This window comes from Solenopsis invicta, chromosome 13 (genome assembly GCF_016802725.1).
Source record: "Solenopsis invicta isolate M01_SB chromosome 13, UNIL_Sinv_3.0, whole genome shotgun sequence".
Classification (NCBI taxonomy): domain Eukaryota; kingdom Metazoa; phylum Arthropoda; class Insecta; order Hymenoptera; family Formicidae; genus Solenopsis; species Solenopsis invicta.
The window spans coordinates 1,671,953-1,699,488 of NC_052676.1; the positions used below are offsets into that span (position 1 = coordinate 1,671,953).

Consider the following 27,536-nt stretch of genomic DNA (forward strand, 5'->3'; position numbering starts at 1 on the left):
GTTATTTATTAATTATTGAATATTTGATCGCTTTTTCGATAAATTATTAATAAAATAAATATTATATTAATGGTTCCTTGTACTTTTAATTGCTTTAATTCATAAATTCGATATTTTCAAACATGATTCGATTTGAAAGACCACAGGTATGCCTTAGACGACCGGTTTTTAAAATTACACCTTTCGCAGCATGTTACAGAAAAACTTATAACAAATTAATCTGTTATTACTGAAAGGTTTAACATGTAATAATAGATGAAGTATCAAGCTACAATTTCGAACTTTCAATTTGAATCTAAACGCAAAATACAATAAAAAAATTTTGACAACTCTCCCCTAATTATTTCGTTCATTGCGTAAACAAAATAGGGACAGAAATTAACGTGAAATATATGGCTGCTTCTTTTTTTTTAAATCATCGCAAATGTTACTGACAATTTAATAACGCATTCTTCTACGCGCGTTTCTGTCACTGACAGAAACAGATGGATCTTTACTCGACGATTTGTCTGAAAAATCGAGAGAGAAAGGAAAATATCTCCAAACTCACGATGTATTAAGAAACACTTGCACACACGCAATGTTTCACGAGCAATTTGTAACGCGAATAAATTCGTGTATTTTAGCAAGGTACACGAACGGCAAAGGTAAACGCCGCAAATAATTGCAATTGCACGCAACGTCGACGTCACTACGAGAACGGGCGGCGATTGTGAGAGTGTCACGTGCGAAATACGAAAGAGTAAACCGGCGACTGCAAACGAAATATCAATCGCCGCGACTCCGCGGGCGTATATATAACATAATAGACCGATTAATAATAAAGCGGCTGCCTCGACTCACCATGCCCGGCCGAGCGTGCTTAATTAATAAATTGACGTTTCATAAATTAATCCACGCGACTCCGAATTCACAAAGTTCAACGGGCTGTTTAAACTTTATCAATAATCCCGACGGCCCGAGCAATTTGTCAGTTTGTTGCTCGTTATTTTTCACGTTTTACGTTATGTCGGTATCGATGGAGAACGAGTGGACGAGGGAGAAAAAGGGAGAAAAGAAACGGAATATCCTCAAAGTCTATGTAATCAAATACGAATATTTTTAATTAAGGATGTACGGGTCGTATCTCAAAACATTATAAAAACATAAAAATTTCATAGAACATTCTAGTATTACGTTTGAGTATATGTGTAAAATTTAAGCACAATTCACGTACTGGTTTAAAAGTTATTTAACTTTTTTTTATTCATACTCTTTGATTCTTACGTAAAATCGCGTTTTGTAATATTAATATTGTATTCATACTAATATCATGATTCATATACTAGTATATTAATAATATAATTATATGCAAAACTTATTTACATCTGTAGAAGAAATAATTACCAATTAAATCAAGATTTTCACATATACTAAAAAAACTCTAATAAATATTCGTGCAAAAATTTATTTAAATCAACTTGCTCGTTTAAAAGTTATTTATTTAAAACTGCAGCAAAATGTAATAATTTTCGCTGCAAAAATCGTCATAAATCCAATTTTTCATTCTTTTCTTCTTTGCAACCTCGAGCATTCACGATCAAAATTTTTTCTTGTTGATTAGGAAAAAAAAAGAAACCTAGGGAAACCTTCAGTTTTCAAATTTCAACAACTTTTAGCTCATCGTATAGCCAAACATCCTCAAATTTTGCCAGACAAATTTAAAAAAAAAAAAAAATCGAGAGCGAATGAAAGTTCCGCCGGCGAAATTATCAATCCATTCGAAATGTGTAATCAAACGGTATCGTGATTCGATGAACGGAAATGTTGCGAGCGTAACGGGCGGGACGCTCGTTCGATTTGTTAAATCTCGTCGATCCGCGTTGCACACGCGCGCGTGCGACAAGCGTCCGCGAAGCGGAGCGGAGCGGCGCCGCGCGGCGCGTTCGATCGTGATCTCAATACGGAGCCATAGGAGATTCGATTAAACGATGAAAGCGCCGCAAAATTCAACGCGGCCTATCGAAAACGCCGGCTCATTCTCTCTCTCGCTCTCTCGCTCTTTCGACCGGCGTTCGCGAATTTCGCCGACGCAACTTCGCAAACGCTCGCTCACCCCGAAAGCTTTCAAGCGAATTAAATTCTCTCGAATCGTTTACGATAAAATGTTTCCCTTTAATCTCTCTAATCACCGACGCGCTCTGCAAACTTTCGCGAATTTAACAGGCGGACGTGACTAGGGACGCTTCGAAAATATCGATACCACACGCTCGCGCTCGATTGCTAATATCGATGGATCGGTGCTCGATAGTTCTTGGCGGGTAGCAGACGATAGATTCGAGACGAACTCGGGGCTCGCGAGAGGATAAAATGAATATATAAATAATCATAAATAATTAAGGCCAGAGCGCACGCGCGCACACACACACGACATAATCGCCGCCAGCTCGTCGAATCGTGTTCGTTAAAATAGGTAATAATAACGAAATTAATTAATAATATGCTAGCTTTATAAATACGTTTTACCCCGCGATACACACGCACGCACGCGCGCGTGTTAGTTATAAATTACGTTAATTTAATAATTAATTCTATTAATTATAAACACAGCGGTAGAAAGTCAAACAGATTAATGGATAAATATACACGGCCGTTAAATATGAATCCTCTCGATGATAATCATTGTTTGCTCGAAATCGCGTTCGAAACCGCTGTAGCACGAACTGACGCCCGCCGCCGCTATCAATCACGTGCATCGCATCGGTGCATCGAACTTGCGCTCAGCGTTACTTTCTTCGTTACGAGATCCGTATTGTTACATCACCCGGCGTGAATACGTTTATTAGAGCGGTCGGAGAACCCGTACCCTCTCACGCCTCTCTTTCATTCTCCCCCCTCCTCATCCTCCTCCTACGGAATTTAATTCCGCTTTCTCCGGGCTGACTTATCGAAACCATATTTGCATGAACTATAAGCAGAGGCGTGTAACAGCGCCGAGGAGGTAATCGATTAATGCAGCTGCATAGCTAATTGGATCGGTTAATCCTTTGGTGTTTTGATAAACGAAAATTTGTCACAAATATAAAAATGACGCTGTTATATTTTTAATGACAGGGCGACCGACTCCATGTAAAAAATTTGCCATTTAAAACATCCGGTCCGTCCTGCCTGAAAAGAGTTTGAGCTATCGCGAATTAATATTAAAATTTCCAGATTAATAAATTCATAAAATGTTAAATTCACCGGTCTTCGTTCACACTTAAATTAATTTATCAGAATATCCGGGCAAATCAAAAATAAAATTTTTAGATTTGTATATACGTCGAGCGTTATTCACTAGTCTCCATTCGCTTAATATAATTTTTCAGAATGTCCACATATTTCATTATTTTAAAAAGATTAAAATTATCTAACTCTCCCTGATCTAATTTTCCACATCTCCTGAATCAATCAATTTCCTCGGCATTTATTACATCCGTTCTTTGAAAAGAGATTTTTTGCTCCATTTAACGGATCAGCGATTCTGAAACTTATCGGTCCGCAATGTTACGGAGAAGAAAAAGGAAAGGAACGGATAGATCCATACACGTCGGTATTAACATATAACGCCCTGCCGTACAACGCGTGCCTACGCCTACGTGCTGCAGGTGCAATCGGGAGTTTTCTGCCTGCGGGGACATCGACGGACCGTTCCGTAACCGTTACGACAGAACCGCCGGACGGGACGGCATTCCTCGGCGATCTCTCAATGTGATCCCGTGAATGAATCCTCGCGTCCTGGAAACTTTGCGGATCTCACGTTGAAAAACAGAACTGCGCGCGTGGACTTGAGAATGTTTTGGTTAAATGCGAGCTAAAAGAGTTATCGAAATTTAAAACCGGAAGACTTCTCTGAATTTATTCATTTTTTTTTGGTCAACAATAAAAAATTTTAATCACAAATGCCCGAGTTTTGGTCTAAAACTAGCTGCAAAGAAAACAATAAGAAATTTAATTTATGATTTTTCCAGAAAATTACTATAATTTTGCTACAGTTTTAAATAAATAATTTTTAAGCGAGTAAGTAGATTTAAAAAAAATTAAGCATGAATATTTATTAATTTTATTAGTATATGTAAAAATATTGATTTAATTTGTAATGCTACTTCCCTATCAAATTTGCAAATAAATACTGCAAAACGCTATTTTACACGAGGATAAATAAATAAAAAAAATTAAATAACTTTTAAACCAATAAGTAAATTCTGCTCAAATTTTATACAGATACTCAAACGTAATACTAGAATATTTCATAAAATTTTTATATCTTTTGTAATGTTTTGAGATATGATAAGTATCCTTAATTCACCTTTATCGGCTTCAAAATTCAATGTTCTCTTTTCTGCAATTTTGTTGTGTTTAAATAAACATAATTTTGTGCAAAACACGTCTATATATATAACAAATGTTTTTTTAAAAAAAAATCATAAAAGTAAACTATAATTTTGTGGCTGGCAAAAGTGAATCCTCTTTAACTCTTAACTTACGAGTTGAAAAAAGTTACCCTTCTAATATCGTGGATCCACTCCTTTATTTTTCAAAGGCTAATAAAATAAAACTCTTAATCTTAAGAGCATATTTATTATATCTTTTTCATGTTTGGATCCTCATTTATATTCAATAGAAAGATTCAATATAGCTCGAATAGGACCACCTCCTAAATTAAAAATTAAGAATGATAGAGAAACTATTCCGAGGTATTTAGCGTTTATAATTTATCATAATTTTCGTTTCTCTACTTTCGTCGTTGACTAACATTCGTCAAAGGGGTTTGACATTTAAAATTAAAATTTACGGACTTGCGATAAAAAAATCGTAAACAAGGAACATATATAAATGTTCGCCCTCCATCCAATGCATCCTGCATAGAAGCGTAATGATGAGCGCGCGTGCGATATCGAGAAGAGAGTTTATTAGCGACGCGGTATTTTTCCTTTTTCAAGGCCAGAGCGCGAGACGGGGTGGGAAGTCTATAGAACTAGTTCTATAAACGAGATTCCACGAGCTGTAAATTGGCGCGAGAAAAAAGCGCACACGCACCTCCAAAGCAGCGGTTTTATCTCTTTCTTTTCTCCGCGAGCTAAAACATCCTTGGCTTTCAAAGCCTCCCCTCTCCCCCCCTCCCTCCCCTTTCCTATCCTTGCACCCGTGCTCTTCCTGTTCCCATTCCCCCTCCCTCTCTTACATCGTAGCTTTAATTATCGCCTCAAAGAGCCCCGCCCTTTTGCTTTATTTATCCATCGATGACGTTCCCTTATCCCGCACCGTCAAAGAAATCCTCAGGGACGTTAATTAACCTTCGAACGTAAAAAAAAAAAAAGAAGCGGGACTGCAAAAACGAATATGGGTGCGCCCATATTCATTGCAATAATGAAAGGAAGGAAACTATTCTTTAACCCCTTTTCGCTGCACGCCCTACCACATAGCGCTTCCGACACAAAGTAGGATCCCGATAGCTTCCATTTCACGATGAGCGACGCGTAATCACACGTAGCTTACTTTCGTGTGTGAATCAATGTAATTTATAAATTCAATCTCACCAAATGTAAATAAATTTTGCGCATAATGTTAATTTCGCTCGAAGAATTAAATTAATTTCATTAAGAGAAATTCCGTTGGAAGAATTAAAAGAAAAATATGAAGAAGAACGAGAATACGATTCGAATTCAGAAAAAAAATTTTGTAAATTAATAATCCACAATTCTGCTGCACTGAGAGAAAAAAGTTAAATTAACTAATCTCTCAACTTGATTAAATTTCTTCGGTTCAAGCATTTGCGTATTTAACTCAAATGCTTAAAATACTTGAACTTTTATTTAAATGGTTATATATTTTTAACTTAATACGTAAAACATTTGAACTTTAAGCATTTATACATTAAACTTGAACACATTAAATACTCGAGATTTAATTCAAACATTTACGTATTTAATTTAAGTATTTATTTAACTTAAATACGCAAATACCCGAATTGAAGAAATTTATTCAAGCTGAAAAATTTAATCAAGTTTACAATTTTTTTTCTCAAGATGAAAAATTCAGGGGATGCAAGCGTTTTACGAATTTTAAATAATAATAAGTTTTAAAAATAAAAATAATATATTTTAGACACAGTTGCGTTTCAATCCAATTAACCGTTTATATTTTAGTTTGTATCTCTTTCGTATCTTAGACATTAAATTCGGAATAAATCTATCGCGGTTGTAAAATCGCGCATTTGTACACGAGTTTGCAAACAAAGATGAAACTGCGAAACGTCGGGGACGAGCAAAAGAATCGAAGAGAAAGAAATTTACATCGTGAGGGAAATCACACGCAGTAAAGAGTTAACAACGAATTACGAGCTGCAACGGACCCCGGTCTCGACTCGTGAATTATCTGTCGGGACATAAATTCCGATTTGCAGCTGACATTCGGTACCGTTCAATACTCGGCCTCACGCTTACATTTCTATGTTCCTTTTTCCTCCCTCCCTCTCTTTCTCTCTCTTTTTTTTTTCTTGTCTATTCGATAATGGCGAAATGGGCCAGCCATTTTGCGCGTTCGACTTTAAGAGAGGCGACGAAATAGAAGAGATGAAGAAGAAAAAGAAGGAAAGGTGGAGGGAACAGACGAGGCGGAGAGAATCCGAGCGGAGAGTTCCATCCGCGACGCGGAATCGCTCGCGGATGATTTCCGTCGATGAAATATTCATAATTTAATATGTCCCTCTTCCAGTCTTCCGTCTCTCCTTTTTCCCTCTTATTCGGACGACACGGTCGTCCTCGAGATGAAATATTCATCCTCGAGATGACGATGATATCGGTCTGAGAAAATGCGCCACACGCGTCATCGATTTCCTCGCGCGATCAGCGCGCAATCCTCGATTCGCGGTTTTCCGCGGTTTTCCGCGATTTTTCCAATTCCTTCCCTACCCTCGAGCCCTTTTAATCCGTCTTCCGCTCGATTCAAACAGCTATTCTCTCCCGTTAAATGTAATTCTCCGCCGTTACGCGATCTGCCCCTCCGTGTTGTACTTTAATTTTGCAACTCCCCTTAACGTTCGTAAGGAAATAAAGTCTCTCTCTTTCTCTTGATATTCGCGGGAATACTCCCATCTCCGAGATATTTTTCCGTGCGATTTACATTTTACGCAATTTCAAATTTTCCGATGTATCTCCCGCGGAAATATGTATTTCTGTATTTCCGCACTCGTTAGCCTCGCAGCGCCCGCCGCCGGCACGACTTCGCAAATATTCGGGCATCGACGATGGAGCATGGAGCTCCTCCTCGTCGACGACGATAAGATCTCGTGCGTGAACTTCGCGTACAATTCGCTCACATTTCACGCAGGACCCCCTAAACGTAGCGAAAATATTTTTTCGGAGACAAGGACGGAATAGGGGGAAAAGAGGCTCGCATACGCAGCGGAATGTAAAGGAGAGGAGAATCGCCAATGCTGGACCACTCCAACTAAAACACCCCCGTATTGCTCGGAAAATATACATTATACTGTATTAATGCATACTGATGTAAAGCACGAGCTGCTTAGATAATTAAAGAAATAAAAATCTACAATTTTTCTTCTATATAAAATCTGCTAAATACGAAAATAAAATTTGCATGATTTTCTCTTGCAGATTGCATAGTTGAAACAATAATGAGTATATTATCGATAACATTAGATCATTTTGTATGTTTGTGGCTTCCTAAAAATGTTTTGTTTATATTTTTCTTATTAAATCGCTGGGCAGCGCAAAACGGACCACCTCTCTGTGAAAATAGATTATAATTACGAAATCTTCAATTATAATGTTGACAGATATTTCGTGAATTTTTTCACATTATGTCAAGGCAGGAAAAATATCGTAGAACGCAAGAGATCTACTAATAAGTTGCCCAAAAAAACGTATAAAGTGGAAATATAAAAATATATTTTATTACTTGATTTATCAATTTATTGTACAATGAACTTCTTCTCTAAGGGACTTTGTCTGAATTTTGATATTACTATCTAAGGTGCCAGTTTTGGGACGCTCTGTTTAAATTATGTTGCAAAAAACATTAATTATTACAAAACACGAAATACTTTTATAAAAACAGCTACATCATCTGATAAAAGATAAAAGGCTTTCTAGCTTGCATTTTTGTTCTTTTTAGTTCTTCTTTAGAAATATTATTCAAAACACAAAATGGGGTGGTGCCAATATTGGCGACTTTCCTCTACAAAATATAAAATAGTATAATAAAAACGACTACACCATCTGATAAAGGATACTAGAAAGCTAGCTGGTACGTGCGTTTTCAAAGTCTTATTTTTAGCTTTTGTTTAAGAAATAATATTCAAAAATAAAACGAGGTGCCGGTATTGGCGGATTTCCTCTACAACAAATTAGAGAGTTAGAAGAGGAAAGCAGAGAACAGGCTTTTGGCATTTCGCGCTCGTGATTGCCGCGTGTGGAAATAATGCCAAGAATCCTGCGAGGTCGTAAACATCCGTGTCGTACGACGCACACGCCTCTAATAACAATTGTCGCGACAAGCTTATACCGTGCGGTGATGTGATTCTGGAGGATATACCGCAATATTTGCCGAACACGTTTGAGCCGAGAAATAAGCGGGTTAATAACAGAGTTTCTCTCCGGCACGTATTTTAGGACGAGCGAGGGAATGAGAGAGGAAGAGAGAGAGAGAGAGAGAGAGAGAGAGAGAGAGAGAGATATCGCGTACACATATGTTATTTGTCAGGTATAATTCGACAAGAATCAGATAATGATTTAGGAGAAACGTTTTCGCACTCGGTTTTCACGCATTAGATCTGTTTTTTCGCGTGTAAAACTGTCGCGATCAATTTAGATGGAAAATAAATACGCGCTCTCTCCTCCTCTTCTTCCATTCAATTATATTGTAACTCTTCCCGTGCTGCGGAGTATATATATATATATATATATATTTTTTTTTATACGACCGTATGCAAAATTAAAACAATTTCATCTCACGTTCCCCGTACGGGCGTTTTTCGCCCCGATAATTCCGAGCGAAATTGACACAGGTGCCCCCCGCAATCAGCGATCCCAATTTCTCGTGTAATTACCTTATACGGTATCAGAGGTAAATTGTCGTGACCTATAGCGCGATTTTGAAAAGCGCCGAGCGACGCGACGGCGGAGCTCTCTCACGTATTCCAACACGCGCGGGAACAATCTCGGTATGTCACGTCCCGGCGCTTCCGGCGTGGCCGTAAAATTTCTCCGACCACCGGCGAGGCTCACCTGACAAAGGGAGAATGAGATAAAGATACAGTCGACGCGCGGATCCAGAGGAGAAGTATCGAACTGCCGGACGGAGGAAGGTGCTCGCCTGCTCTCTCGTCACGGGAGGGTCTCTCGGCACGGAGCGGAGCGGAGCGGAACGTACGACACGCTCGGTACGACGCGCGCGGGATCACTGGCGCGGGACTCGCGCCGGTCGCGGGAGCTGCCGAGAGGCCGCTCGTCCCGCCGCTGCGCTGCGCCGCGCACCGCAGCCACCGCCGGGATAGGCACGCGCGCGATTCGTACGCTACACTCCTCTCAACCCATTAACCCTTTGTGTCTTCGGGAGAGTAGTTTAAATAATAATCTTCCCCGCGACACACGCGCGCGCGCGCGCGCACACCGCCACCCTGTTCGCCGACCTCGCGCCCTCGCGCGTTTCCCGAACCCGTATCGTCGAGTCCGTTTACACCGGCGGAAATAAAGTTGTCCACGTCGTAACTTTGCGTACCCTTACGCGCGTAGATATCGAGGATCGTTTACGTGGGCGTGTCACGTCGGGAGAGAGATAAAATTCAATTTCGCAATATATTGTATGTTAACCTCTTCGTAATCTTCTGCAGCGAAACTTTGTCTCGCGATAACGATATTTGAACTTTTTATGAGTAATTGAAAATTCTCCGAATGTTATTATTCGAGATAACCTTCTAAGATAAGTTTGTTATGTTTATTGAATGCGTGTGTTTTGTTTGCTGGAGAAAAGAATAACCTTTATTTAATTTATTAACGATAGTTATTTGAGCAATTTTATAAAAAAAAAAAAAGAACGGCAAACATCGTCGAAGCGAATGGAATTCCGTCGATTTTCCCGATAATTCGTAATGTGACAAATATTATTTTAGTATATAAACTCATTTTGATACAAAAGTTAATTAATACATAATATCAAACATTTTAATGGAAGGAAAATACATTTCCTTTCTCTACCAATATAAAATATACGAATAGCTCTCGATTTATTATAAAATATAAATTTTATTGCTTATGTTTCTAAAATAAATTTATTACGTTTAAAATAAAGGGTATTTTATTTGTCGAAGAAAAAATCACCTTAACTTGATTTATTATTGATAACTGTTATAGGACAAACTTAAAAAAAAAAAATCATCGATACGAATGGAATTCCGTCGAATTTTCCTGATAATTTATAAAATGAGAAATATTATTCTAGTACATAAACTCATTTTAGTATAACAGTTAATACAGATAATATCAAACATTTTTAGGCAAGGGAAATATATTTTCTTTCTCTTCCAACATAAAAGACACGAATACCTAACGATTACTGTAAAATATAAATGTTATTATTTAATGCTTCTAAAATGTTTGTTACGTTTAGAATGTATGTTTTGTTTGTGGAAGAAAAAATCACCTTAATTTATTTTATTACCGATAGCTGTTGTTCGAGAGACTTTTAAAAAACGGAAAAAATCATCGAAGCAAATAAAATTTCGAATTTTCCCGATAATTCATAAAATGACAAATATTATTCCCGTATATACAAATTCATTTTAATATAACAGTTAATATATAATATCAAACATTTTAATACAAGGAGAAAATATATTTTCTTTCTCTTCCAATATAAAATACACAAATTGCTAACATTTCATTATAAAATATGAATTTCATCACTTAATGCTTCTAAAATAAGTTTATCATGTTTAGAATATATATTTTGTTCGTTAAAGAAAAAAATCACCTTAAATTTATTATTAATGGTTGTTATTCGAGAGACTTAAAAAAAAATTTAAAAAAAAACGGAAAAAATCGAAGCGAATAAAATTCCGTCAAACCAATTGTTCATAAAATAGCAAATATTATTCTATATTCATTTTAAAACAACGGTTAATACATAACATCAAATATTTTAATGCAAGAGGAGAATGTATGATTTTTTTCTCTTGCAATATAAAACACGCATAATTAATGCATTACCGCAAAATATAATAAATTATCATTTTTCTAAAAAAATGCTCGGAAATTGTTATATTAAAATGCTTCCGGAAGAATTATTTAAATTGCTCTCTAAATTCACGTTATTCGCAATAAAAGTTTTATCGCAAAAGTGAAACGTTCATAAATCAAGAGAGATTTTATTTGCAATTTTTTTTTATTGTATCAAAAACTTGATTCGAATTTATGACAAATATTACCTTTGTTCATACAAATTTTTAAACTACACGCTTCGAGTGTTAATTGTATATCAATGAGAACCACTATAACTTGGATTCCTCTCGTGGCTTATTTTAAAGAGTTTATCACACAATTTATAGTCGGCATTAACAACAAATTACTCCACAAAGTTTTAATCGAAAACGCAGCACCATTTAATTGAACTTTTCCTCTGGAGCCTCCTCGGCCGCAAGAGAGAGAGAGAAAGAGAAAGAGAGAGAGGCATGGGAAAGGAGAGAAGAGGAAGGAATTCAATTAAAAAGTACTGTGTGACTATACATGCTAATGTAAATTTAATGCCCTGCGGCCTTATCGAACATTTAGTGACAAACGCGTCGATCTATCCGTCTCTCTCTTTCTCTCTCTCAAATTTAATTCTTACTAGTATATAAAATGTAATTGCGCAATCAGATTGAAAATCGCGGCATTAATAATCGCGTGCGAATAAAGGTGCGCAATAAAAAATCACTATTTTCACGAATTAAATTGCACGGCGCGGAATCAATTTCAATTATTGATATCTGTATTTTAAATTGATAATCTCGGTCACGGAATAAATAGTAATAATTTTCATTGGCGACGATACGGCCGGCGCGCACGACGAAAGTACTCGACATCGAAAGCGCAGCGGCATCGCTGCCGCTGACGAGGACTTGAGAACGGGTCCCCGGCGAGTTTTCTCGCCGAGAACGTATCTTGAATGTGATACGAGTTTATGGGGTCAGCCGACGAAAGGAGGACTCACTATGGAATGTGGTAAAGGCCGGAATGAAGGTCGGTACACTCCATACGAGGGAGATTCTGCCGATCGGTCGATCGGTGTGTGTCTCTCTCTCTCTCTCTCTCTCGCGCGCGCGAGCGCGCGCGCACGCTGGCCGTGTTTCCGATAATGGACCCGAAAATACGAGCAGATCGAGAATTCCCGCGCCAATTTCCCGGTTCTCGGCTCGCTCAACGGCGCTAATTAATTTTACAGGCCGCTCGCTGCGACTAATCGAAGCCGCCAACCAAATTCTCCCGTAAACAATCCGGCCGAGAGGTTCACACGGCACAGCGCGCGACGCATTCAATTATTTTTCCAAGTTTTCTCGCCTAGATCGCCGCTTAGTAAAGTACTCGTGATCGAGGACGAGCGTCGTTAGAAACTGATCGAGTAGACAGAATTCAATTAGTATTTATTGGTGTAAAGAGAGTCGAATTTTGGATTGTCCGCGGCGAATTTCGGGAATTTTTCAATGCGCGTTGCTAGTAAAAATTCTTTTAAAATTTAATCTAACGGAAAAAAACTGAATTTAATTGCGAATCGCGTGGATGTATGAAGGAAATAAAAAAAAAAAAAATGTTGGTATGGCATTTATCCGCCTCGTCATAGCAATCATCGTTCAATTTCCGGGTTTTTGTTCCCTCGCCGTTGGCGGTTTTCGAATTTTTCGGAAGCGCGGGATGAAAAATTGCCACCGAGTCGGCATGCAACGTGAATTATATCGAAACGCGAATTAGCGCCTCTCGGAGACGCTGTAACTTTCAACGAATCGAAATCCGCTATCTCAAAGAAAGTGCCGACTTTCGACTTCTTCTTATTCAGTCATTATTTGGAATACAATCGTGCGCAGAAAGGACAATTTTACAGCACCTAAAAATTTAGCTACAGATACAGAAAATAATTTTATGTCAAAATAATTATGTAAAACGCTGAAGCATAATATCGTTGCAAAAAAATGTTTGACTTTTTAAAAACCAGCTTTAACATTCAATATAATTCTTTTTAATGATTCAAGGATGTATAAAACATTTCTCAAAATTTAAGAAAATTAGGAAATAATTATAGACTGTTTTCTATTGCATTTGAAAGTAGTAGAAAAAATTTGGCGACGATTTTCTATCGGGATAAAAAATTTCAATAAAAAGTAGACACGTGCTCTAATAAAACTATAATTAACGATGAAAAAAAATCTGAACTTGTTTATTTAAGTACTTAAATATTCAGGATTTATGTAAAGTTTCATTGCAATGCAGAGATTAGTTTTGTAAAATAAACAACATTTATTTATTTATAAAATAAATAAACAGACAATCATAATGAAACTTTGTGCAAATAATCTTGAATATTTAAAGTACTTAAACACAAAAAATTGAGAGTTTATTAAAGAACAATTCAATTTTTAATAACAAACTAAATAAAATGTAAAAATATTATTAAATAAAAATAGAATCTTATTTATACCATTTACACATGTATATAGTTTATTTGAACGATTAATATTTAAAAAACACATTTCCAAATTTTATTTACTTTGCAAGAAATATGTCCGATATATCCTTAAAATAATTATTATTTTCAAATCTGTATTTCCATGTATCTAAAAAAAATTTTTTATGTTCAAGAAATTTATTTATTTTAACATTACCTTGATTTAAATAAATATTAAATAATATAAAATAATTTATTCTTAAACTTGGGAAATAATTTTTTAAATCAAGGAAATGATAAAATAAGTACTTGAGCGTAAAAAATTTTTTTCATATAAAGGTGAGAAAAGTGTTTGGTATTTGTAATTATAATTATATGATAAAATAATTACAGCTTCTACTTTTATAATTATTATTGCTATAAAGTTAATAATAATATTCTATCAGTTCTATTAAGACAAAATTTTACTATAAATTATAATTTTAAATATTAATGTAAAATATTTTAAAATATTGATGGTAAGAACAAAATAAACATTTCTATCTATAATTGCCAATACAATCACAATTATAGCAAATATAACTATTTTTTAACATTCACTTATTATTTAGGCAGTAATAATAAATAGTTATAATTTCTGATGAAAACAGCTACAAATATACAGTTGGCACCAAAAATGACTATAAATTATAATTAAATTATAGTAACAGTAATCATTTTTTTCTCTCAGCGTAATAAAGAAGAGTGAAACGTAACATTGATCTGTAACTTGCGCATGTCAAATTGAACTATTGAATATGTATCAAGAGCCCGTATTAACGAATTGAGGATCATTTCCCTCCAGACCGGTCGCCTGTCGTGGCAAGCGCGATGCCGGAAATTTCCGTGTTGTTTACGGAAATACATGCACGCTTCCCTCCGGCGGCGAGTCGTAATTCAGGATTCCCTCCTTGCATTATTTATGCTCGCATGCAAATACGTGCGCTCGCGTTATGAATGACCCGCGCGATACGTGCTAAGTACCGTTGAGCGCGGAAAATAATCCGCTTCCGGAAATCGCATTTACGCGGAATTAATTATCAGCGGAGAGTGCCCAGGGAGAGAACATTTTAATCGTTCGCCACTCTCGAATGGCCGGCCAGCCGGCGCCAGCTTCGAAGAAGCACGCTCCTGCGAATTGTTCGAGTCGCCTTTTCGAGACCCTCCCGGAATTTCACTACGAATTCCTCGTATTAATATTAAATAAAATTTTATTGAGATTATAATATTTTGTAAATTATACACCGAATTGTGTCTGTACATCTTCCCAAGATATTTTTACATAAATTATTTTCCAAGACCCATTTTTCTTGAAAACAAAGTTTTCTTTTTAAAATACATTTAGTATTAATGCTACAAGTTTATCGAGGCCCAGAAAAAAATTTTTTATATTTAACTACATATAATTATACATTAAAATTTTTTCTCAGAGGACAAATTATATACACAGTTTCGACATCTTTGAACGAATTGACTCAAGGAACTAAACCAAGTGAAATGATGAAAAAATCGATTCTCTTTTTTACATATTTTGAAAGATTGATATTTTAAAAATATCATCCTATAATATTTTAATAAAACTCAAAGTAGTTTTCAAGTTATACAAATTTTTGAATTGTGAATTGTACGAGTTTTTCCTCAAAATCATTTTTTTTCAACTAGCAGCGTTTATAACTCAAACAATTTTCAACCGGTTGGTCTGTACTTTTAACAATAGCTTTACAAATTGAATAGTTTCAGTTAAACGTAGGAATTTTTTTTATCATTGTTTCGAAGGACAAAATGTTTAAAGGTGTAAAAATAGTGAAATTTAAAGTGAAATTTTAGAAAAGTTTTTTTCAAAACGCTGCTATTTAGGTAAAAAAAATTATTTTGAAAAGTCATCTCGCTTAATTGAAGCTACACTCGTATAATTTAGAAAGAAAAAAATTTTCATTTCAGTTTTTTACAACTTGAATTCTCCACGCCATCAATGAACTCCGTTTTTTAAACGTCGCTACAACGTAATGCAACGTCGTCATTTATTTACTTATATATTTATACTAAAAATTTCTCAAAATGTTTTCAAAGTATGCCTAACACATGCACAAACTTATATTTAATTTATTGTAAATCTTACAATCATATTTTGAAAATTTGATTTATAAAAAGCCCTTTTTAAAGCCTGTACATTCAAAAAGAAATTGTTTAATTTTAAGACATTAAAATATTTTGTTTTCATCTCTGTTTTCTAAATACTTAAAAATGTTTTAGTTTTAAACGATGTTCAGATTTAAAGTACTAAAACGTTTAAAACTGAAAGTTCTAATAGTTGTAAACGTTTTATGTCCATTTTCATGAATGTAGATTAACTTTGATCACGGTTTAATTTACTTTTTATCCTTTCCAGTTCTAAAAATTAAAAGAAGATAAAAAGTAAGTTAAATTGAGATCAGAGGTAATCTACATTAATGGAAATAAACATTAGTGTCTCAAATCTAAACATCGTTCTAAAATTAAAACATTTACAAGTACTTAAAAAACGGAGACAAAAATCAAACATTTTAATACTTAAAAATTAAATATCTTTCTTTAAGTGATAACTTTGATTTACCCCTTTAATTTCACCGATTTATCTAAAGTCTACATCGGACTACGCAAGGAAGAGTGAAGATTGCGAATTGGAGATTAGAATTCAACCGATCGGAACAAAGTCGATTAAATAAAATTAAAGTTATCTGATTATTTGGTAGAATTTTTAATCCTCAATTTTTCCAGTGTCTAGTGCTAATACCAGCCGGATAAACGCCATTAAATAAACCATCGAGAAAATTAAGTCGACGCGCGAGTATCAAACGCGCGGTGCCGGCGTACCGTGTAAAACGCGTCCCAGCGAAACGGGGAGAAGGAAAATTTGAGAAATTTCCCTCCTCGTTGCCTACGCGACGCCGGAGCGTCGCGACGCGTTGACCGTAGACGTGCGTCTCCAAAAAGTAAATAAGCCGTGAAATATTGCACGCTCGCGGCGAACGCGCGCGAGACGGGACGAGGAGTGCGGGTGGTCCTATTATCCATCACGAGGACTGTCAGCCCCATGTGGGATAAAGTCGACGGTGTATCTCGCCGAGACGTTAGCCCTCGATACGTCGAAGGGCACGCAGACGACGACGACGACGACGACGACAAGGGCGTTCGATTACGTCCCCTCGGTGTCGAATAAAAAGGATCCGAAGTGATCGCGCGCGTAATCTCTCTCTATAAGAATTCCAGGCGAAAAGAAGGGAAAAAGCCAAGGTATACGCCGCGACGCCGGGTGCTCGACAATAATTCGTTATACTTTCAAGTTATTATTTTGTCGGCGTTGTGCTACGAGATACTTTAAAGCGTTAAAGTTGTCGTAAACCTCCGTTCGACGTCATTATAGCTTTCTTTCCTCCATCATTCACAAGTAATATATTTATAAAGCGAAATTAAAGTTTGTAATTATACACCGTGCGTATATAAAATGATAATGTAATTATGGACACAACATTTACGTGTTTTATGTAGACAGAGTAATAATGTACAAAAATATTTAATGTGATTAATAATACCAATCATGAGCGTATGCAAGAAAGGGGAGTTATAGATTTTTTATTTTTAATTATAAAAAGTACAACTTTAATTTTGACTAAGTAAATTTTTTATCGTTACATAAAATATTGAGGATGTATTAAATCACTTCATGAAAAAAGAATCATATAATTCCTTAATTTTATTGAAAAACTTTCTCTGTCTTATTCATTATACTTTTAACTTCAGATTAATTTCGCTTGTTTAATAATATTTAACGTTTCTCTTATATAATTTCTTATGCAGAAGGCTATTCTAAATTCTTTTCTAAATTTTCTAATTTTTTTTTCCTAGGGAAAATATTCATGAATATTTTGTAGTAATAATGATAATAGTAATATTTAAAAATTGCACATTTTGTTTTCACTAACTTTTTTTTGTCTATACTTTCTTCAGAAATTCACTTTCTTTAAAATAAAAATAAAAATCACAGAAAATGCATTTTGTATTTACGTTAAAACCGTTCATTGTTAAAATTTTTAATTAAAAATTTGAGTGTTAGTTAACATAATATGATTATGCAATTTAAATATTTTATGTTAAATTAATTTTTAACACTTCTAATGTTTGAATAATACAATTGATTTGAATAAATAAACAAATAATAATATAAATCTAAATGTTAATTTTCTAAAATAAATGAATAAAATGTACGTGTCAATATATTAATTTGTTAATTTAACTGAAGAAATATACTTCCAAATTGTATCAAAAAGTACATTATTTTTTGTATTAATTTTTTTACATAATATTTATATTATTTTTTAACATGTTCATCTTGTGTTAAATTAATTTTGAGTAGACCTTTTGAGACATGCAATTTATATTAAATGTAACATTAAATTTTTAACTACATGTATGTATTGTGTGTATGTACGATTTACAAAATCTAATATTTTTTCCATTCAAAATTAAGAACGAGAAGACATACTAAGCTCCAAATAATCGAAAAAAATTGCTGTTTATATAATAACAAAATTGATAAATCCATCCTCAAAAAAAATTCTAAATATATTCATAATCAAAGCATATTATAGAAAATTGTTGTAAACGTTTCTTTTTTATAATATTGTTTATACTAGAAATAATCACTTTCTATTATTTTATTATTTCATTGAACTTATTCAATTGCATTGCACTTATATCGTTGCAATGCTATAGTAATCCTGATTACCGTTAATCAATCTCGCATGTTTCAATTAATTCGTTCGCGTAATTGTACTGTGGAAAATTCATCGATCGGCTAAAGCCGGATCTAGACCAAGCGAGAGCGAACAAACAAGAATGAACAATCTGCTTCAATGAGTGTGATCGGTGCCGTTCTACATTGTTCACTCACATTTGTTTGCGCCTCATCCCCCCGGATCAGCTTAACCGGATCCTACGGTCGCACGAAATTCACTTGATGAAAATGACCAAGATGTTCGATACTATACAGAAAAAAGTGATTTAAAAATATCAATTAAATATCAGCAGCTAATTCGAATTTTTTTATCATTGCTAAAAGTAGACTATTAAAGATAAAATATTTACTGTTAAAACCTCGTTAAAATTACTGTGTTGAATTTTTAACATATCCAAGAATATCAATTTAACAAAATATTAAAATAACATAATGTGATTATGTGTCGTATTTTTGCGTAGATGACGATCACTACTACTTACTTTTCTTCCTTAATCTTGTAATACTACTCATATTTTTCTTACATTAATACTCTGGTGAAAAAAATTTATTCTTATAATTAAAAACTGTGCTTGTACTTTTAAGAATTTTTTTTGTACTTTTCTTCTATTTTATAAGTTACAAAGCGCTGGAATAATTAAACTAATACTATTGTAAAATATCTTATTAAAATGTTGTTTTTGATTGCCAAAATTTTAATAGCAAAGACTGTATTAGAGTCAAATTAATACTTGGGTGAAAATTCACAGTAGCACTCCAGAGTTAAACGAAGTGCAAACGTGAGCACGCAAAAAAGTGCTGGTGATATAAAATCACAGCTCGCAATATTACTCCCAAAAAAATTTTTCGTACAAATTATATATCAAATATGTTCGTATATAAATATATATATTTATATACAATATAAATTACATATAATTATATTTAATATATAATTATATATAAAAACATTTATCGGATAACACGACAAATAAACTTGTCCAAAAAGAATTAAATCATTACTACCAAGTTATTACGTTGTTCAATAATATAATAAGAATGTTTCGAATAAAGCCGTATGTACCAAATAATTTTTTCTTAAATATATAGACAATATTATTTTAAAACGTTTAAAAATATACATTAACACTTAAACTGTAGCGTTAAAAAAAACACACTATTAGTGACAGATTACTAACATGTTTCCGTCGTTAATTTTAGAAATTTTTTATAATAAAAAATATATATTTTAAATTATACAGCACTGAGAAAAAAATATCTTAAAACAAAAAAAATTTACTTCACACAAAAGATTATTTTTCTACACGGTAGGTCCTAATAATTGATTTACTTGCAATCAAGTTTCTTCATTGAAATATTTATGTAAATAAAATGAAATAATACTTCATCAAATAATTTCTTTTTTGTAAATCTAGAAAATATTTACTATTAGATTATTTTTATATTTAAAATAATAATGTTGAAGATAATCTGATTTTTTAATTTAAGAAAACAATTTAAGTTTAATAATATTATTAGCTTATTTGTGAAATCATTATTTAAATGTAAAAAATGTAAAAATTATTTACTTAAGGTAAACTGTCAATATTTTTATTTCAAAGTAAATATTTTTACTTAAAAAGAACAAACAAATGTTTGTATCAAAATATATGATTTTAAGAAAATTTATTTTTTTCATTCCAAAAAAATTTTCCTCTCAGTGTAAACACTTATGAATAAAGGAGGGGATGAAAACTAGTATAAAAGTTAATATAACTGGTCAAGTATTTTAATACTGTTATGTAACCAATAAAATTAGAAATAATATAAATAAAAACAATTTTCTGTTCAGTAAAAGACAAATATTTACTAGTCTCATTCATCTCTCTCATTCATCACGTATCATTTTTTTTATACATATGACATAGATACAAATCATTGTCAAACAAAAATAAATGGGCTATGAAAAATAAAAAATTAATAGTAGCTTTATAAGCAGCAAAGGATAATAATGCGGTTAAATATTTGCAATTTATTTTTGCCCATCTATTTCAATATACTATGAGATATTAAATTATAATGTTACCTTTCACATTTCCAATTCTTTATCATTTACACTAACAAAGTATGATTACAGACGACTGGCCAAAGAATGTAATGGAAAGATCTGCTTTAGTTGCACTTGGAGAAACTGAAACAAATATTTTTTTCATAGTTTTTGAGACGAACAATCCAATAGCACCCACTCAATCAAGTAATTATAATATAAATAGCATGAAATATTTATTATATAAAGTCTTATTTCAAAATTATATAAGAGTTACAAATTGTGCTGCCTGGGCAGCAAATATCAAGTTATATAAATGTTAGTTGTAATTTCCCAATGTGTTGTACAACAATTACATCGTTGAGTGGGAAATTACAACATTTATATAATTGTAACTTTGTGTTTGCTGGGTGCTATTTCAAAGTACGTTATATAACAGAAATGCATAAGGAATTTAGTTTAAATCAGCAAAATATGTAAAGTATCACAGTCATTCACAAGGCGCTTGTAGAAATAATACTTTTTTCCTTAAGCATAGAGTAAAAACATCTTTTCGTAACAGAAAGAAGTTTGAGAGTACTCACGCCCGCAATTTAGCTGATTTTATTCTCAGATCTCATATCTCAAGTCTATTTTTGTCTCGCACGTGATAAAACGCAAGGCAAAGACAGACTGATCTTGAAATCTGAGTTACAATTATGAATTTGGACCTCAATCTCTCAGGCTTCTCTTTGCCAGAGAACGCATAAATACGCAAATAATTGATAAGATTATACACTCACACTTGCTTCGCAGTTGCACAGCAATAACGACCATCCGGTACTCAATTTCGTATTCCCGCACTCATTACGCGAACATGACATATGAATGCGAATAAAATGAACGCGATACGCGGGCGAGAGTTTAGCTTGTACTAAATACTGCGTAAAGAACTTTCGACACTTCAGATTTAAATCACGCGAAAAGCACGGAGCGTGTCTGACCGGCAACGAAACAAAAATCAACTCAAAAATATCAACATGGCCGCGACAAGAACAAGGACAACCGAGAGGGTGCATGACGTCACGTAGCGGTATCCCGGGAGAAGTGGCGAGAGCCGTTTGAATGAAAGCACGCGTAAACACAGAGGACGGAATTCGCTCCTGCTCGAGCATTTTCTGATACAATCGCGCGACGACCAAGCAGCGCGGTTCACTCGACACACTCGCGGTACCCCATTGCACGAGCGACGAGCGAATACGCGGGCGGGAAAGTTCCCGAAGACGAGACAGACAAACGACGCCGCGCTTCGTAAACGAGCGATCACGCATTGTACGCACGATCTTGGGTGACTCGACGTATCGAGGCAATCGTCCGTTATTACATCGGCACTCTGAACACCGTATTTACGCACCCTTCCGATTTGGAGCACGGGCAAAGCTCGGAGCGTGTCCAACCGGCGACGAAACGAAAATCAACATGGCAGCGACAAGGACAACCGAGATCGCGTGACGTCATGGTGTTCCGGGAAAAGTGACGAGAGCCATTTGAACGAAAGCACGCGTAAGCACAGAGGACGGAATTCGCTCCTGTTCGAGCATTTTCTGATACAATCGCGCGACGACCAAGCAGCGCGGTTCATTCGACACACTCGCGGTACCCCATTGCACGAGCGACGAGCGAATACGCGGGCGGGAAAGTTCTCGAAGCAACACGACAGGCAAATGACGCCGTGCTTTGTAAACGAGCGATCACGCATTGTACGCACGACCTTGGGTGACTCGACGTGTCGAGGCAATCGTCCGTTATTACATCGGCACTCTGAACACCGTATTTACGCACAATTCGGATTTGGAGTACGCGAGAAGCAACCAACCGGGCGCCGGAAAGCGAAAAGTAACATGGCGGTAGCGGCGGCGCCACTAGCTGTGCCAGCAGCAGCGACTGTCCCGGGGATGAGCCGGTGGTGGGAGGGGGGTGACCAAGCGGCACTGCGTGCGCAGCGGCTCGCCGACTGACGCCGAGCAGCGACGGAACCGGCCGAGCGGTCGTAGCGACGCAGTACTGCCAGATCTCTATTACGTAACGGCCGTAGCTCTAGGGGAACACTGCCGCTGCCAGTGCTGCCATAAATATGGGTTTTAGCTCTATCGGTAATATGCGTACGTGTGATTCGCCCGTTACAAATTTGAATTGTGCTGACGATGAAATATGATGGCGAGGGTGGCGAATGTAGAATAGCGATCTCGATACGAGTGATGATGTATATAGAAGCGAACGTACTCCTTCGTCAAGGGCGGCGTTGTATACTTTTCGCGTCGCTCCAAACAGAGCTTTCGCGGGCACACATTCGCTCGAGGGTGTTATCCGCGCAATAAATACCGCGAATACCGAACGAGTCGATCGCCTCCATTGAGTCTATGTGAAGAGATTTTCATGTGTGCCTACGTGAAGAGATCATCTGTAAGACCAATGTTAACAGTTTAATGATTAAATAATGCCCTTTCTAATGTTACTTTAACGGTGTTCTTACCAGGTTCTCATCGCGCGTCGACCGGCTAACCCTCGCCATTTTCCATCACTTTCGCGATCTTTTGTTCGTCCGGGGAACGTGGGCCGATTATAAGAACGCACGCTCATTAGCACGACGATTGCGAATGTCGTTCGGTTTGTCGCGCCGATGCAATCGAGCTCGCACGCCTAATTCACTTTCGATAGGTGAGAAAAGCGAGGAGTGGCTTCGTCGTGGTATGCTAAACGATTCGCGAATCAGCGTGAACTCCGCTCACAAAAAGTTACGTCACTGACCACTTGCAGCGCGACTCGCATGCTACTTCACGTTGATCGAGCGCGCGAGCCAAACGACAGATGTAATCGTGATGCAATAAGACGAGAGACGGTATTCGGAATCATTTCTTGATGAATAAGAACTTTCTATTTGTGTCATACTATTATTAATCGATATGCGCATGTCATCGTGAATATAATTCATTATATACATACATACACAACACATATAAATATATAAATTTTCTAAAATCTTTTTTAAATCATGTGAACTAATATCAATATCAATTACGTATAATAAATAAAATAATAAAAGGAATAATTATATTTAATAAATCTAAAAAGTATAAAATATTTAATAAAGACAAATATTTATAAGAAACAAAAATATATATATTTTTAATAATTCTAATAAATATTTTTATACATACTTTTTAGATTTATTAATTAAATATGATCACTTTCCTTATTATTTATTAGTTGATATTAAAACTTATTAATGGAATGTAAGCTAAAATAACTGCTCCTATTAATTCTCTTCACAATTTTTGCATTGTAAAATATATATATATATATTATATATATATAAACGATAAAAGCATCGAGGGAGTAAGATGAAGCCTCATCGACTTCAAAGGTTAACTTTTACGATGCATCCCTCGCCAACAAGTTTTTCTTGATACTTTTTACGAGCCCTCCGAGCGTCGTTCGGGGTGTTCGACACTTCTAATGGAGGGTGCCGCGCGATGGGAGATATTTAATGGTCCAACAGTTGCGCCTTTAAAGATCCATCTTTTCTCCGAAGGGAAATATCGATAAAAATTTTCCCACATTTCTCCTCACTTTTTTTCCTAGTTAATATTTTTAAAATAACAAAATATATATTTTTACCTGCAATTAATTATTACATTTTCAGATATATATTAATTAAATAATAAAATATGGTTTTTTCATAGATTTTTTTTAAACGGTCATAAAAAATTTATTCTACATTCTTAATTAATTTTTTTTAAAAGGAATCATTCCCTTTAAATGTACCGAGATTACTGGAGCACCCTGTATAATAAAATATTACCTTCTAAAACATTTTCATATATAATCATGTACATTTATTTACACATAATTTATTATTTTATTGTTTGTACATCATCTAATATGTAAAATTTAATCTTGACGTGGTTAAAGTTAATGCATGTCAAGATATTTTGCATAAAAAATGAATTGAAGCGTGAAAAACGAATCTCTCCTTCAATATTGATAATCTTTATACAATATGCTATGCCATCCATAAATGTAAAAAAAAAAAAAGAGAGATCTTTATGTCCATGGTGCCATCTTTAGTGAAGCATACGCTTTCAACTACTCTGTCGATATTTTCGTTTGAAATTTATACCTTAGAGAAAACTTAGAGCGGCCATGGCCATAATTTAGCTATGACTTTACTTTGGAGCGCCTCTATAGCCATAAAATGTGAATATTGAACTACATATCCAATATCTATGAAACTCGTGGGTAATATCATTAATTTTGTAGTTCTCTCACATGCTATGACCAAGAGCAAGGTTGCATCATAAATTACAAAATTGTCTTAAATAAATTGAGTAGCTTATAAACTTTGTTTCCGAATTTAATAAGATGGCAAAATTTATAGCTCCATTTTTTAGGTACATGTCTATATAACTGAGTTCTTATGTGGAAAGGATAATGGAATAATTTCGTTGAAAAGTTGAAAGGAAGAGAAGAGAGACAAAAGAGACTCGATTATCACCCGCCACACATTTATTGATATAATAAATGGCGTCAATACCGATTATTTTAATCCTCTTCCTCTTCCGGTGCGGCACCACCGCTTCCCTTTCTCAGGTTCTTCCTCTTAACACGACCGGGTCTGCCTCCGCCGAAGGGTGACTTAAGCGAGAAGTCGATGTGCTTCTGCGAGTCCAGTCGTACGATGAACGATGGGATGTTCACCACCTGTTTGCGCACGCTGCAACGAGAAATCGCTGTTGATCACCGTGTCTTCAGATTCGCGTTGTAGTCAGCGATCGTAAATTCTTTCGTTACAAAAGGCAAAAACTCTACCGAAACTCTATCCCTCTTTCTCGATGAGAACGAAGACTCCCGACAGTTCAACAGGCGTTAAGTGCCGATGAACGACACTCAAGTGGCCTGCGCGAATAAAATTTTCATTAAGTTAACACAATTGAATTCTTGGCTCAGTGAATGTGATCAACCAGGTCTGGTCGATCAGGTTCCATAGTCCTGGTACCTGAGCAACAGAATTCGTTCATCATCTTGCCTCGCGCCGAATATTAATGCATTTCAATAAAAAATTTCTACTGGCTTTGCTGAATGCATGAACACTTGATATTTCGCATTACAAAACATATAAACATTCAAAAATCTCGTATTAACATATAATTTTGCAAAATTCTAAAATGCAATTTTTCTCTTTTGTCCAGAAAAATATTGCAAATAACATCCTGACAATATAATAAAAAAAATTAAAGATCTCATTATTTTTAAAAAATATTTTACGTTGAACAATTTTTACAAAATTATAGAAATTTAACAAATAAATTACATTCATTAACATTAATTTGTAGCCTGGTTTGAAGCCGAAAAAGGAACTGTATAACCTTAACCGGTGATTAATTCAGGCTTTTAATCTTGCCTCAAAGATTAGAAGTGTGCTGTGAGAATAGTTCAGCCACTTCTTGCCCATTTTTTAAGGCGTTTTTTCAAACTCCCAATTTGTGCTCAAATTTTTAAAAAAAATTTTTTTTTCCAACAAAAAACTAATGTTTTTTTCTTATCTTTCTTCTTTCCTGTAGTAAAAACATTGTCATTATTTACCGAATATGCCGTTGGCGAATGAGCACACGAGCATGATGGATGGACTTAGCAAGACCCAACTTGAACACTTGAGTCTGCAGGCGTCGCTCCAAGAAGTCCTCAATCTTTAAACCCAACACATAATCGAGCTTCATATGGGCTTCATTCAATACACCGATCCTTACCAAACGACGCAACAGGGCATTTCCTAGAAGAATATTCTTGTGTATTAGGCATAGGAATTTGAGTATAAGAGACTTGTAAGATTTCTCTTAAATACTTCAGAAATCTTTATTATATCTCTACACAAGCTTTCAGACAAGAAGTGTCAGAAATGAGTTACTTCATCATTTCTCTATCGTACTAACATATGCATTACATTTTATAAAATAGTTAACAAAATTTTCTTTAACAAATTTATTTTAACTAATTTATTTTTTTAATAGTTAATTAGGTAATTATTTAGTTTAGTTAATTAATTAAACAACTGTTTAAAATGCGCTGGATTAATTTAATCAAGGCATCCGTAAATGTTCATAAAATGTACACGAGTGACGCACGACTAACCTTCGAAAAGCCGCTTCGGGTCCTTCTCTTCCAACGTGAGCAACTCACGAGCGGCCTTGCGGATCTTGGCCAAGGTATACTTGACCCTCCAGACTTCGCGTTTGTTACGGAGACCATATTCTCCGATGATGCGTAACTCCTGATCGAGACGAGCTTTCTCGTATGGCCGTCTGGGCGTGACGTAGGTCTTGGAGAAGACCGACGGAATTCTTCCGTTAACCATGCCGAAAGATCGTCACCTGAACAAAATTTTGTTAATTTACAAAGAACGTAAATACGCCTATAAAAGAAAAGAGAAATGAATAACTTTTGGATCGAGAATAACGCCTTAAATAAAAAACGAAGCGTCCGCCACGTGTTCGCGATTCAAGGAGGAAGCGGCCATGTGCAACGTGGTCGCAGGAAAATATCACGAAATAAAAACCTCGCATTGAGATAAATAAAACTAAACTTTGTTGAAATTATCAGGATTGTGTAAATTATCCGAGACTTTCACGAATAACGTGATTATTCACATAAATTGTTACTTACAGCAGCGAGATGAAGAACGTCCTCTCACCGAAACGAACACGGCAAAAATGGCCGAGCGTGCTGGCGTACCGGATATTACAGAGTCAAGTTGAATGGCGGGCGTGTAGTGTTGCCAACTGTCGCGAGCCCCGTTGTATTGACTCCGGCCAATCAAATTGGACAGAATTCATCTTCTTCCGCGCGGCAAAAAATATGATTGGCTACTACGCCAACTTCCGCAACGCGGCAAGCCTGCCGCGTCCTGCGTCCCGTGTGCATTAGGCATTAGGTTGTCTAATGGATCTAAAATGGATAAACCAATCATATTGAAGAATCATTGAG

The 27,536-nt window shown here is 35.4% G+C and overlaps 2 protein-coding genes across 6 annotated transcripts in view; both read right to left on the minus strand.

The window, feature by feature from the left end:
* Window positions 1–22,946, minus strand: part of LOC105208145 (trichohyalin) — a 116,402-nt gene extending 93,456 nt beyond the window's left edge. Inside the window, exons 1-2 of one of the 4 annotated variants that reach the window (XM_039456614.1) lie at window positions 21,299–22,946; window positions 20,556–20,660 (exon numbers count right to left, since the gene is read on the minus strand). The gene's annotated coding sequence lies outside the window, so the exon portion shown is untranslated. Of the gene's footprint in view, window positions 1–9,091; window positions 9,248–9,269; window positions 9,510–20,555; window positions 20,661–21,298 lie in introns of those variants that run through there. The other 3 variants (XM_039456613.1, XM_011177914.3, XM_039456615.1) reach the window with 3 other exon arrangements.
* A 2,092-nt stretch (window positions 22,947–25,038) lies between these two features.
* LOC105208144 (40S ribosomal protein S9) lies at window positions 25,039–27,337 on the minus strand. 2 transcript variants are annotated; one of them, XR_003269119.2, is made up of 5 exons: window positions 27,216–27,337; window positions 26,685–26,923; window positions 26,139–26,325; window positions 25,365–25,551; window positions 25,040–25,269 (listed from the first exon to the last, which is right to left on the minus strand). XR_003269119.2 is itself a non-coding variant. In XM_011177912.3 (4 exons), the coding sequence occupies exons 2-4, from the start codon at window positions 26,905–26,907 to the stop codon at window positions 25,098–25,100; spliced, it is 582 nt and encodes a 193-aa protein (XP_011176214.1). In that variant the 5' UTR covers window positions 26,908–26,923; window positions 27,216–27,337; the 3' UTR covers window positions 25,039–25,097. The 2 variants fall into 2 exon arrangements, 1 of the variants encoding a protein (XP_011176214.1); XM_011177912.3 differs by lacking the exon at window positions 25,365–25,551 and having other exon boundaries at window positions 25,039–25,269.
* Between the last annotated feature and the right edge of the window lie 199 nt (window positions 27,338–27,536).

What these genes read in the sequence shown, in the direction of transcription:
- LOC105208144 (XM_011177912.3), bottom strand. Translation starts at nt 26,907, where the DNA reads ATGGTTAACGGAAGAATTCCGTCGGTCTTCTCCAAGACCTACGTCACG. An exon ending in CCCGAAGCGGCTTTTCGAAG is followed by an intron (nt 26,326 to 26,684) that starts GTTAGTCGTGCG and finishes ATATTCTTCTAG; the next exon opens with GAAATGCCCTGTTGCGTCGT. An exon ending in ATTCGCCAACGGCATATTCG is followed by an intron (nt 25,270 to 26,138) that starts GTAAATAATGAC and finishes TTCTCGTTGCAG; the next exon opens with CGTGCGCAAACAGGTGGTGA.